Source organism: Sapajus apella, unplaced genomic scaffold, assembly GCF_009761245.1.
Source record: "Sapajus apella isolate SASKATOON/1434 unplaced genomic scaffold, GSC_monkey_1.0 scaffold129, whole genome shotgun sequence".
Lineage (NCBI taxonomy): Eukaryota > Metazoa > Chordata > Mammalia > Primates > Cebidae > Sapajus > Sapajus apella.
In genome coordinates, this window is record NW_022437069.1 from 1,847,069 (window position 1) to 1,859,427 (window position 12,359).

Consider the following 12,359-nt stretch of genomic DNA (forward strand, 5'->3'; position numbering starts at 1 on the left):
TGGTGATTAAATTACATTAGGTGTCTAAAATCCTTAACGCACTGTTCGGGGCTTAGTAAATACTCAATAAAAAGTAGTTGGCATTTGTTGCCATCAACATCATTATCACTGATGTTGATATTACTGAATTGCTTAGACGCATGATGTATGACCTGCTAAGCTTGCATTGACTGACTCTCTGGAACTGGAGTCACCAAACTTTTTCTGTAAAGTTAAATATTTTAGACTTTGAGGGCTTTATACCTTCCACTGCAACTCTGCCCGTGTTGTTGGAAAGCAGCATCAACAACACATTAACTAATAAGGGCGGCTATTTTCCAGTGACCTTTTTTTATTACAAAAGTAAGCATCGTTGGCTGACCCCTGCTCCAGAAAATAAACAAGGTACTGCATCCTAAAAGGCTAACGATTGTTACTACTGTACATCCTGTCGATAAATTTGCTCCGTGTGTCTCCATAGACATGAGATGGTCAACTGAGCAAGGGTGTCTTTAAACAGCTTGGAGCAGGGATGTGGAAAGGTTTCTAATGTTGTTTCTAAGCTTAGGATTCGCACTGCCCTGGCATTTTTAATATATGGGATGACACTAATCCACAGGGTGTTCCGGCATCCATGTGGGGACTGGTGAATGAATTGAACATTTTTGCACTTTCAGCAGAGAATGAAATGATGGCTGAAAACCCTGGGAAATGTTTCCCCTGAGTGGTCTGGCATTAAGGGGCAGACCGAATAATGCACAAAGTGCATTTCTGTTTCCATCTTTTAAAAAAGATTTCCTTCTTGCCTTGGATCTGGGCACCTCAAGAAGATGAACCCTCTGGGACTTTGCACCATGTGCCACTCAGTGGATCTCCCTAGTTGTCAGCCTGGAAAAGATGCCTGGCTCCTCCAGAGAACATCTTGGAAGTGGTGTTTCCTGCTTCCTGCCCTCGTTAGATTCCACTTCTTTTTGCGGGAACCTTCCCTTTGAGTTAGTTCTCATGTCGGTTCAGGGTAATGTTGTACTTCCGGAAAACACACACAAGTATAACTCAAGATAAAGTTTTCCCAAACAAGACTGTTTTGCCCAGCAGTTGCTATGGTACAAATAAAGAAGCAGAAAGCATAGCCTATTTTTAAGGTGCTTACAGCCTGCTGGGGAGAGGGAGCAGGACGGCACAGGACATAATCTGCATATATGTGCAGTATGAGTGTGACATTAAAATAGCATCATGCATGAGATAGACTGCTAAGTAAGTGGCGCCACTCTGAAATGGTCGTTAGACAAAAAGAACATTTACATGGCCTTCAAACCCAGGCGACCCCCTTCCTTTGCAGAGGAGGGAATGAGATCCTCCTCCCCATTTTTTCTATTTTTTTTTTCTCTGTCATTTCATGCTCTGTCCCAGGTGAACCTCCGTGGTCTTCTAATTCATGAATTCTTCATGTGGTTTTATCTGGTCTAGAGCTTTTCCTGTCTGTAGAGGTATTTATTTTTACTTCAATGATCAGACATTTTTTTTCCAAGATATCTAATCGGTTCTTAATTTTGGTACCTGAATTCTGTTTCTCCCGCCTACTTCCAGCATGCCTTCTTATTTTCTTTAAAAAATGTATTTCTTTGCTCTTTTTGAGCATTTATTTTAAAATCATTTTGAGCCACTCTCTGATAAAATTGATTTATCTTCAGGAAATTTATGTTTTGGTTTTTGATAATTTTAGTAATTTGGATTTAGCATTATACTTCTTCCAGTATATCTGAACTTCAGCTATTGGGTTCCTTTTGGTTTGAAGAGTGTTTTGGGTTTTGTTTTCAGTAGTCAAAATTTCCAATTTCAATCATTTTACATCGAAGCAGGAGCTTAAGACATTTGCGAAACCATCTGAGTGCAGAATCTCAGATTTTTACTATTTCCCAATGTTTGGATACTTTTCCTTCCACTCTTAACAGTATTTTTAACTACTGACCTTTAGCAGGTTTTTTAAAAGCATTCATTATAGCTTCCATAAAAACTCCTCAATCCACACTCATATTTCATTGGTTTCTAGAACATTTCATTACTTTAAGTAATTACGTTAGCAGGTTGAGCTGTCATGAATGAGTTTGGGAACAGTCACCAATGTCTCTTGGTAGGCCTCTCTATGGGACAGAGGTATCTCCCTGGGTATCCAACTAGCAGGTATTGTTGAGGATCTCATGATCTGCAGAGGCCATAGGCAGTGCCAGCTAATCTGGCCTGCAGTGTAGACACAGCTCAGTGGAGAGTTTTCTGGCCAAAGGAGCAGCAAAGGCTCTGAGGCAGAGAAAACCTTGGAGAGCATGGGAAGGCCAGTGAGACTGAGGTGTCATAAATGATGGGGGAGAAGAGGCAGACAGAGACCGGGAGACCAGACCTGATAGAGTCCATGACTGTGTTAAGGAGTTTGGATTTTATCCTAGGAACACTGGGAAGCCCATGGCCAGTTTTAAGCCAGGAAGACAGATGAGGGAGGGGTACCCCTCTATGTGACAACTACCCATCTTCTTTCCTGGTGAAACTGTTTGAGAATCTCACCCAGAGGAGGTGGCAGTGGATTTTGAGTCACTAAAAGAAAGATGATTTTAGGGGGGTTGATTGAAGTGTATGTGAGTTTGTGTTGTGTGTGTGGGGGGGTTGATTGATGTGTGTGTGAATTAAAGGGGGTTGATTGATGTGCGTGTGAGTGTACATATGTGTGTTTGCATGCGTGTGCATGTGTGTGACCACTTAGGACTTTGAACATTTAGGAATGTGTGTATATTGTATATATGTCATGAGTTTCAGGATATTAATGAAATCTGAAACTGAACATCCCTTGAAATATCTCCCCCTAAAGAAGGGGAAAAAAAAAAAAAAGAAAGCAAAATGGCGGGCAGCAGAGGGTGGATGACGTGAGGATGCCAGGTGACCCAGGAAGAACTGGGGGCTGTCGAGATGTTTGCGTTCTTGTCATCTAGACTATTTTCCTTCGACTCAAAAAACAGCCTCACTAAAACCCTTTCCCCAAGGCAGAGGTGGACATGACAGCTGGTGCATGCAGGGGGAAAGATAAGAAAGGGAAATGTTCCCAAACTTTGGAAGGAGGAGAGGAAGAGAAGGAGGGCGAATCCTAGCTGTCCTTTTTGTACTAAGGATACTGTACAAAGGCCTGAGCCGGGAGCCTCCCTGGCTTCGGAGACCTCTTGGCACAATGCATGTCTCTGCACTCACAGTTGGCAGCCATGGTAAATGGGTTCTTTCCCATGTCACTGACTGGTGGCCCATTTTGAGGTTTCCCAGCCATGAAGATGTTACATGTGGACCCCACTGAGAGGGGCCAGAGAGTCACCAGCCCCTACATTCCTCGTCATTATTCTCCTCCTGTCACCTCTGTTCTAATTGCATCAATCCCAGGGGACGGGGCCACTGGCAGCTCCTACCTAGTTGCCACACCCCACCCTTGGCCAATTAGGCGAGAACTTCAGGTTTGACTCAAGAGCTGGAAAGCCCACTTTGAAAGCACAGAAAAGGGCTGTGGAAGAGTAAAGGTGATGGTGGTTGCTTTGTGCCCATCTCCCAAATGAGGACCCCATCTCTGCCTCACAGTGCAGGGTGCCAGCCTGGGGGACACTGGCTGGTACTGCTCGAGACCTGAGAACAGAAATATCCCATGGCCGTCATTGACGTCCAGACCGTGGGAGAGAATGATTTAAAGAGATGGAGAGAGGCCATTTGGCTGGCCTCAAATTTGATCTACTCTTCCCTCTCATAAATCCAGCGTTCACATAAATCTTTATATTCTCCCATCCCACCCATGCCATGTTCCTTTTTTCCCCTTCTTCTTCTTCATGAAGATAAATAAATCACTCTCTGTCATCCAATACCCATGACCCAGCCAATGCAGCTCAGGGCTGCTGCTGGGAGCTGGGTCCCCAGGAGAAACTGTCTCTCACCATGACTCTCTGACTTCTCACATGTCTCTGTGCTGGCTGAAGTTGGACAGTACATCCTAGTTGTTTATTGTTAGGTAGCTTTCCAGAGCCAGCAGTGAGAGTTGAAGTGGAGAACACGTAGAATCAGGTCTGGTAAAAATCAGCAATGGGCCGATCAAGTGTCCTTGGCCTATCCTGCAAGCCTGGCACCTTCTCTGGGCCCAGCCACTCTGCTGGCAGCCCATGCCCCGCGCCTTTCCTGACCCTCTCCTCTATACGATCATATCCTTTTATTCCTCTGCTCACCAGTCTCTTGGGGACCTGCCTGGTGACTAATTTATCCCGTAAATTAATTCAGGCAGGTGTGCTGGGCAGGGACGTGTCCTGGGCCCTAGACCCAAGCTATTACGTGTTATGTGATCTTTGGCAAGTTCCTTCTCCACACCGAACCTCAGTTATTATCTCATCTGAAAACACTAGATAACTTTCAACATTTTTGTCAGTCATAGATTCATTTAATCAAGCGATATTTTTTATCAAGCCTCCAAATGTGTTTTTAAAAAAATAGAAGGTGGTGCTGGTTGAAGTGGGACTTGATCTCTGCTGAAAGGCCACACCTCCACCTGATGACCCCACATGTATTGCTGCTGAACTCTGGGGCACTGTGAGGCCCACCAGCAGCACCCTCAGGTCCAGTCAAGTTCTAAGTGTCTGTCATTTAATTAGTGTGCATGTGAGCAAATTCCTGGGCAGACTCAGCCTCAGTTTCTCCAACTGTTCTCCAGCTCCAGAAACGAGTAGGAGCAGATGTTGTGTAAGGCCCTTTCATGCTCAAAGTCCGTCATTTCTGATGTGTGCTAAAGGCTGAGAGGTTTGATGGATCCCGTAATACACCTCTTTTGGCATATTCACACTACTGCAGTGCTAGAACCAAGGAAGCCCTGTAGGTTTCAGCTGATGGGGCTGCAGGGACAGGAGAAAGATCTCTGGTGAGGGAGACGTATTGGCACTCACGTGACCTACAGGAGAGGTCAGTCAGCCTGGAAATGCCAGATGCGCAGCAGAGAGAATGCAACCCAGTCTCCAGTCTGTCTAGACTGTCACTCACCTGAAAATGGTGAGCCAATGTCGCACTCACTTCCCCATTGCCTTGTGTTGTGTCTATTGAGGTGGCTAAAGTGTGTCAGTTGAAGCACCTGAATGTTCAGCCTCATTTGCCTTCTGGCTTCATAGGGAGGGTGGAGAGGCTGGAGAAATGGGGGAGCCCACCTGCATAAGCTGCTCCTCATGCAGAAAGCGCCCCTCCCCTTCACAGACCATTGTCCATCTGGCCGACATTGCTGTGCCCATGGCAGTGCCCTATCCAAGGTCCTTCAGATGTGCTCAAAGGCTTCATTTTTGATCTTGTAGTCCCCTTCAGGTGCTGGGAAATCCACATGCACAACTTATGCTCTACCTGGGTATATTCATCTTCCTGGGCCTTAGAGGAAGTGCATATGGTGGCATTCTGGTGGTTCTCACATGCTCCTTTCCATCTTACACTAGGACTTTGCAGGACTCGGCCTGGTCCTGGGTGTGTCTGAGGTTTCTGTCCACTGATTGCCATTCCCATAGCTGCTCCTCCACTCTTCCCACCCTATTGCTTCCTCCAAAACCCTATTAGGAGAACACAGGTGCTTTCCAGAAGTCACAGCACTCAACCTCCTTTGCAAATGTAGACTCCTTCACGATCTAAAAACAAGCACTCCAAAAGACAAGGAGACTTTATTGTGTTGTCTGCCCGGTTTCCAGTAGGCTACGAGCATGTGCTAATTCACAAAGCTAAAGCAGTCAGGGCAGTGGTTTTCACACTGTTTATTCTAGCTGTGGGACAGTTTCCTCCAAGAAAACCTTTGGAGCAGGGGCTTTTGCCAGGCTTTCCTCCTCACGGCCCCTCCAGCTGCCATGCATACTCACCTGGGGAAGCCCAGGGCTCTGTGATGAGCAGCCTGAAATCACTGGTGAGGGCATGGGATGTGGATGTCAGAAAGTAGGTGTCTATTTCTGCAGGGATCAGAATGCTGGAGGAGGAAGGATTCGGGCCTTATAGTTTGGATTGGGCTTCGTTGTCTTTACGTTCCATTTAAAATCATATTTATTGGGAACCCAGTGGTGTGTGGGGCCAGCCCCCTGCCCTGAGGTTGCTAAAACTCTTTGTCCTGCATTGTTCCTAGGCGCTGAAGGATCCCACCCTGGCTGCCCGGAAGGATTTCCAGAGGGAGGCCGAGCTGCTCACCAACCTGCAGCATGAGCACATTGTCAAGTTCTATGGGGTGTGTGGCGATGGGGACCCTCTCATCATGGTCTTTGAGTACATGAAGCATGGAGATCTGAATAAGTTCCTCAGGTAAGCAAGGATGGCTGTCCCCCTGCATCTGACCCTTGGGGTTCTCCCTGGAGCCAGAAATGATACTACCCCTCTAAATACTTATGTCTCAGGATGAGAAATTAGATGAACACACTCATTCTTACACATCATCTCAGCAGCCAGGTTCAGGCCTTTGTCCCTGGTTTGTAGGGAAAACACGTGGAGGATGCTATTATAAATAACCTATACTCTTCTTCCTCATCCCAAAATGGACTGAGAAGAAGAACGTCTGGAATGCGTCCAGGAGGAACCTGGAAGGCTCACAGCCGTGCTTACAACTCCAAGATTCTAGGGCCACCCTTGCCTGATATTGCAAATAGCTTTCTTCCTTTGTGCCCTAAGTTTCTCACTTGCAAAGTGAGGCTAGCATCTTACACCCCTCCTGGAAACCAAGAATTTTTGATGATGAGTAAGAAGATCCAAGGTTACATTTCACTGGGTGCCAGAGATGGTTGAAACGAAAAGGGGGCCGATTTTCTTCAGGCTAATTCTAGAACTGTGCTGTTGGTACAGTGGCCACATGTGGCCTTTTACATTTAGGGTTACATTAATTAAAGTTCGATACAATTTAAAGATTCAGTTTCACTGGTTCCTTGGTTGCACTAACCAGATTTCAAGTACTCGTTAGTCACATGTGGCTGGTTTTTACCGTGCAAGGAAGCGCAATATAAACATTTCCATCAATAGAAGGTTCTATAGGATAGGACTATTCTAAAAAGAAAGGATGTATTGTAAGAAGCATTTCTCCAAGCCTAGAACAAGATTATCTGGACTTCGAGGGCTCTTAATGTCGCTGGTAAGAGACTGGAACTCGAGCCAGGGGTTCTGGATGAAGTTTCAGTGGTGGATCTCCCTTCCCCAGAGGAGGCAGCATATCATCACTAGTGCAGAGTTAGGACTCCTCTACCTTCCACAGATGCCACTTCCAAACAGTGCCCATATATGGAAGGGACAGCTGTGTGAAGGTCTGTGGAACCCAAGGTCTCAGGAAGCAGGTTAACCACACAGGACCTCCATACTTAGGGTGTGGTCTCTGCCACCGCCACAGTTTGAATCTCATTGAGCTCTGTGGCTGAGAATCAGATTTCCAAAGTTCAAATCTGAGTTATAGAAGGCTCTAGCCCACTCGCCAAAACCTGCTAAATATCTCTTTGAGGTGGGAATTCAATAGGGTATTGTGGTTTTGAGGGGCAAAGAAATGAGTTAGTACCAGGTAATGCAATGGAAGAGTCTCTGGAGCTCTGCTTATGAGTGAGGTTTCTACCAAGATGGCCCTGAAGGAAATGAAAACATCTGTGGGATGTTCTAAGCTTCTTAATCCTGGATTCACAATTAAATGGATCCCTTTCCCTGGAGAACTTTGTCTTTAGCATAAGACAGATTTGGGTTCATATCTTGGATTTGTCACATCTTAGTTGCAAATTGGAGCAGCTTATTAAATCTTAATTTTCTCTCCTAGAGAACACGACTATTAATAACTGCTTCACAGGGTTGTTGCTATGAGCATTAAATGACTACATATGTATAATGCCTAGACAGGTTTTGCAAGTAGTTCAGTGATCAGCCAATGGTAGCTTCTGTTAAAGTTATTACTATTACTGTTTTATGAGAATTGTGAACCATGGTAGCTTCTAATGCAGGTGACACCTTTTCTGTATATTCAGGATAGCCCTCACCCTGTCCTTTTGTTCCTCTGGGGTCCAAGGGACATGCCCTACTTTTCACCACACCCTGTCCTTACATTCAGCAGTACCTCTGGCCCCAAGAGCCACCAGCAGGGCTAAAGAGAGCACCTAGTGCCTCTGCGCTGCTGTCATGCATGATAAAAGGGAAGAGAAAGAAGATGGTAGAAGGGAAATAAAGAGTGAGCGCCCAGAGTAAAGGTCAGGAGGGGGAGAAGCAGAAAGTAAGATGAAAAGAAAAAGGAGTTCTGAAGAAAAAGAAGGAAGTGCATAAGGTGAGGGGCAGCGCCAGTGCCTCCCCTTCTCCAGGGCAGACAGCATGAGGAATGCACGCATGTGAGTCAGGTTCTGCAAGAACTGGCTGACACTCTGAAGACTTCTGTGTCTCTATGGGGTCCCTTCTTCAAGACAGCATGGATAAGCCTATCTAAATCAAGGCTAGACAGTCTTCCTGGGGCAATTTTGCAGCAGAATCTGAGCTTTAGCCTCCACTTCTGATCAGATTCCCAGTAGGTTCCATTAATCTGTCTTCCTAGGCTCTATCAGTCGAGGGTGAGCTTCTAAAGAATGCTCTGAGGCCAGAAGCTCTTAGCAACAGGCCGTACCAATGCTTTTTGGGAGGTGTCCTGTTGGCTGCTCTTATAAACACAGCCTCCATGACCTGCAGGCTGACTCTACCTGCTTTCGCGTCTCCACACTGGTGTTGCTGAGGGGCAGGCTGGAGTGCACTCTCTAGGTAGACAGAGGGAGGGCTTCTCTGCTGATCCCCCTTCCTTGCAAGCTGATGCAGCCTTCCTCCTTCTGAGGAGTGAGATAGGCAGAGTCCAGCGGAGATAGAAAACGGAATGCCGTCATACTTAATGGTGCTTTTCAGGGGAAATGGGAGAGGCAGTAAAGCAGACAGAGGCCTTGCCGTACACCAGGGCTCTTTAGTCCACAACTCCAAAAATAAGGGCCCTGGGCGTGGTTACGGCTCATTGGGCTTTCTAGAGAAAAGAGTGAACACTAAAAGTGGCTGATATGACTGGGCAAGGTGTTAGGAGAGCAAAGCTGGGCTTTGATTTGGGATGGAGTGGGTTCTGGGGGTTCCCCAGCCCTGTGCCTCAAGGTCACAGTGCACCGCCATTGGCCATAAGTTACCCAGTGCTAAGCAGTGTGGTGGAGTGGTTAGGTGTGTCCCAGTGCCATTGAGTGTGCACTGCGAGCACCAGCACAAGCGAGCAAGCTCACCTAGGCAATCGGAATCCTAGGGGGTGGAGCCAGATAATCTTAGAATGAGCCCTCCCGATGCTCCTGTTAGCAGGTCTCCTTTCAGAGTCACATACCTGGTTTCAGATCCTACTTCCTGATATTCCGTACAGTCATTCTGGACCTCCGGAACATTGGCTGAGCGATCTGATCATTTTGTGCCTTCATTTCTTTATTTCAAAATTGGGGTGGGAAAATGAAGTGAATTACAATATTTAAAACAACCAGAGCAGTGCTTGGCACATAGTAAGGGCCATGGCAGAGTTATTTGTTGTTTTACTAATTATTCTATAATAGACATCTAGCACTTGTGAAGATCCTGGGGAGCAGTCAAGCATTAAAAAGGGTAGGTTTGGCCAGGCGCGGTGGCTCAAGCCTGTAATCCCAGCACTTTGGGAGGCCGAGGCGGGTGGATCACGAGGTCAAGAGATCGAGACCATCCTGGTCAACATGGTGAAACTCCATCTCTACTAAAAATACAAAAAATTAGCTGGGCATGGTGGTGCATGCCTGTAATCCCAGCTATTCAGGAGGCTGAGGCAGGAGAATTGCCTGAACCCAGGAGGCGGAGGTTGCAGTGAGCCGAGATCGCCCCACTGCACTCCAGCCTGGGTAACAAGAGCGAAACTCTGTCTCAAAAAAAAAAAAAAAAAAAGGGTAGGTTTATTCCCTCTTTCATTTGAGTATGTCTGCTGTCATCTTAGTCAGAATCTGGTTGTGGAGTTTCACCCATTACACATATGTAATCTAATTTGGGGTAGATAAAAACAGGCAGGCTGGAAAGGAAAATTTTATTTATTTCTGTGGGGCATTCCAGAGGACAGGGAATCAGGAAGGTCTTTCCCCTTGATCTCCTGATTTCTCTCTGCTCCGTCTCTTCTCGCCATGCTCCTGCAGGGCCCATGGGCCAGATGCAATGATCCTTGTGGACGGGCAGCCACGCCAGGCCAAGGGTGAGCTGGGGCTCTCCCAAATGCTCCACATCGCCAGTCAGATCGCCTCGGGCATGGTGTACCTGGCCTCCCAGCACTTTGTGCACCGAGACCTGGCCACCAGGAACTGCCTGGTTGGAGCAAATCTGCTAGTGAAGATCGGGGACTTCGGCATGTCCAGAGATGTCTACAGCACGGATTATTACAGGGTAAGGTGACTTTCCCGGCTGCAGGACTCAACCACAGAGCTAGCGCCTTGCTTACATGTCTTTTTCATTGTCCATTAACCCTGTCACTCTGGCACACAAATATTCACACCCATGCCCAGACATGCACCCAACAGTTATCTTTTGTCTTCTCTTGCATCTTGACATACCTGTTCCTTATTTTCTCAATTGCCCGCTTCTCCTTCCTTCTTGGACATGTAACTGAACTGTAATCTGTACATTGCAAAGACATATGCATTGTGTTCTTATGTGCATCGATACTCATTCTTCATGTAAACATACTCATACATGTATATGTATGTGCCCAAACACACACACAGACATGCCTAACTTGGTACTATGTTTCATATCTCCCTACTCAGTCCCAGATCTAGCCTCACCCATGACACATTTTATTCTCTGAAATTATCTTGTGATGATGGAAGAATTACGTTGTTTCCAATAGGTAGATCTTGGTGGGGAGGGGAAACCTAAAGTAACAAAAATGCCTAATATATTGTTGAGTATTATCCAAACGGGTTAGAACAGAGGAGGAAAGGAAGCATGTTGTCTGTTGCCAACTTCGGAGAGAGGACAGGTTAAATCTTAGAAAAGCTTCTTGATGGTGAGAAGAGGCATCCTGCTCAGTTCTACCCTCATGCAGCCATCTGCTTTACATGAACAAGAGTCTTATTTTGCGCCCCAAATCATTTTTTCACCTAAGTCTTTGGGAGTATTTTTGCCGTGGATCATTGACTGGTTCTGATAGTGTTTTATTTCCAGGTAAGGGATGGATGGCCATGAGTGTCACTTACCTCAGAAAGGGAAAATGTGAGTGCAGCCTGAGACACAGATAGCTTCTGCAAACTGATTGAGGGTGGATTCCTAAAAAATATGCAAGATCCAAGACTAGTCATGGTGGCTCACGCCTATAATCCCAGCACTTTGGGAGGCTGAGGTGGATGGATCATGAGGTCAGGAGATTGAGACCAGCCTGGCCAACATGGTGAAACCCTATCTCTACTGAAAAATACAAAAATTAGCTGGGCATGGTGGCGTGTGCCTGTAGTCCCAGCTACTCGGGAGGCTGAGGCAGAAGAATTGCTTGAACCTGGGAGGCAGAGATGGCAGTGAGCCGAGATCACAACACTGCACTCCATTCTGGACGACAGAGCGAGACTCTGTCTCAAAAAAAAAAAAAAAATTACAGAAGATCTATTTCTGGGACATCAAAGGGAAGAGGAGTTTGGATAGGTGGTACAAGGAGAGTGTGGGACAATGTTTTGGAGGTCAAGGGATGTCTTATTCCTTTTCGGCTGTTGTAACAAATGCCACAAACAGGACAGGTTACAAAAAAACAGAAGTTTATTTCTCATGATTCTGGAGGGTGGGAATTTCAAGATCAAGGTGCCCACAAATTCATTGTCTGGTAAAGATCTGCTTTCTCATTCATAGATGGCCGTCTTCTTGCTGTGTCTTTACTTGGCAGAACGGTTAAGGGATCTCTCTGGCATCTCTTCTGTAAAAATACGTTGCCCTCCTGACCTAATAATTTCCCAAAGGCCTCACCTCCTAACACCATTACCTTGAGGCTTAGGTTTCAACATATGAATTTGGGTACACATTCAGTCTTCAGCCAGGATCATGGCAGCCATTCGTCTCATTTTCTTTGAAGAAATGAGGGACCACACTGTGAGTCACATAGGATTGTCGTGTTGGCCTAGGCATGGTGGACCAGAGCCTGGGAATTTGAGGTGTGTGCAGATCAGTTCTATCTGGATGTTCCTTATGGCTTTGCCTAAATGAGATCACTCAGACATTAAGACAGATTACACAATACACTTTATTTTAGCAATAGTTGAGAGAAAAATTGAATGTTTGAGAAACGATCTTTGTGGTTAGAAAATGACTTGTTTGTGGTACAACCAAAGAATGGCAGATGATGTACCCTCATGAGAGAATGTGAGACAAAG

The 12,359-nt window shown here is 46.1% G+C and overlaps 1 protein-coding gene across 7 annotated transcripts in view; it reads left to right on the forward strand.

Annotated features, from left to right (window-relative positions):
- Positions 1-12,359, forward strand: part of NTRK3 (neurotrophic receptor tyrosine kinase 3) — a 382,156-nt gene that overhangs the window by 318,174 nt on the left and 51,623 nt on the right. For all 7 annotated transcript variants that reach the window (XM_032262482.1, XM_032262472.1, XM_032262475.1 and 4 more), the window contains 2 exons: positions 6,125-6,297; positions 10,146-10,389. In XM_032262482.1, coding sequence (XP_032118373.1) covers positions 6,125-6,297; positions 10,146-10,389 — 417 coding nt within the window. The remainder of the gene's footprint in view (positions 1-6,124; positions 6,298-10,145; positions 10,390-12,359) is intronic.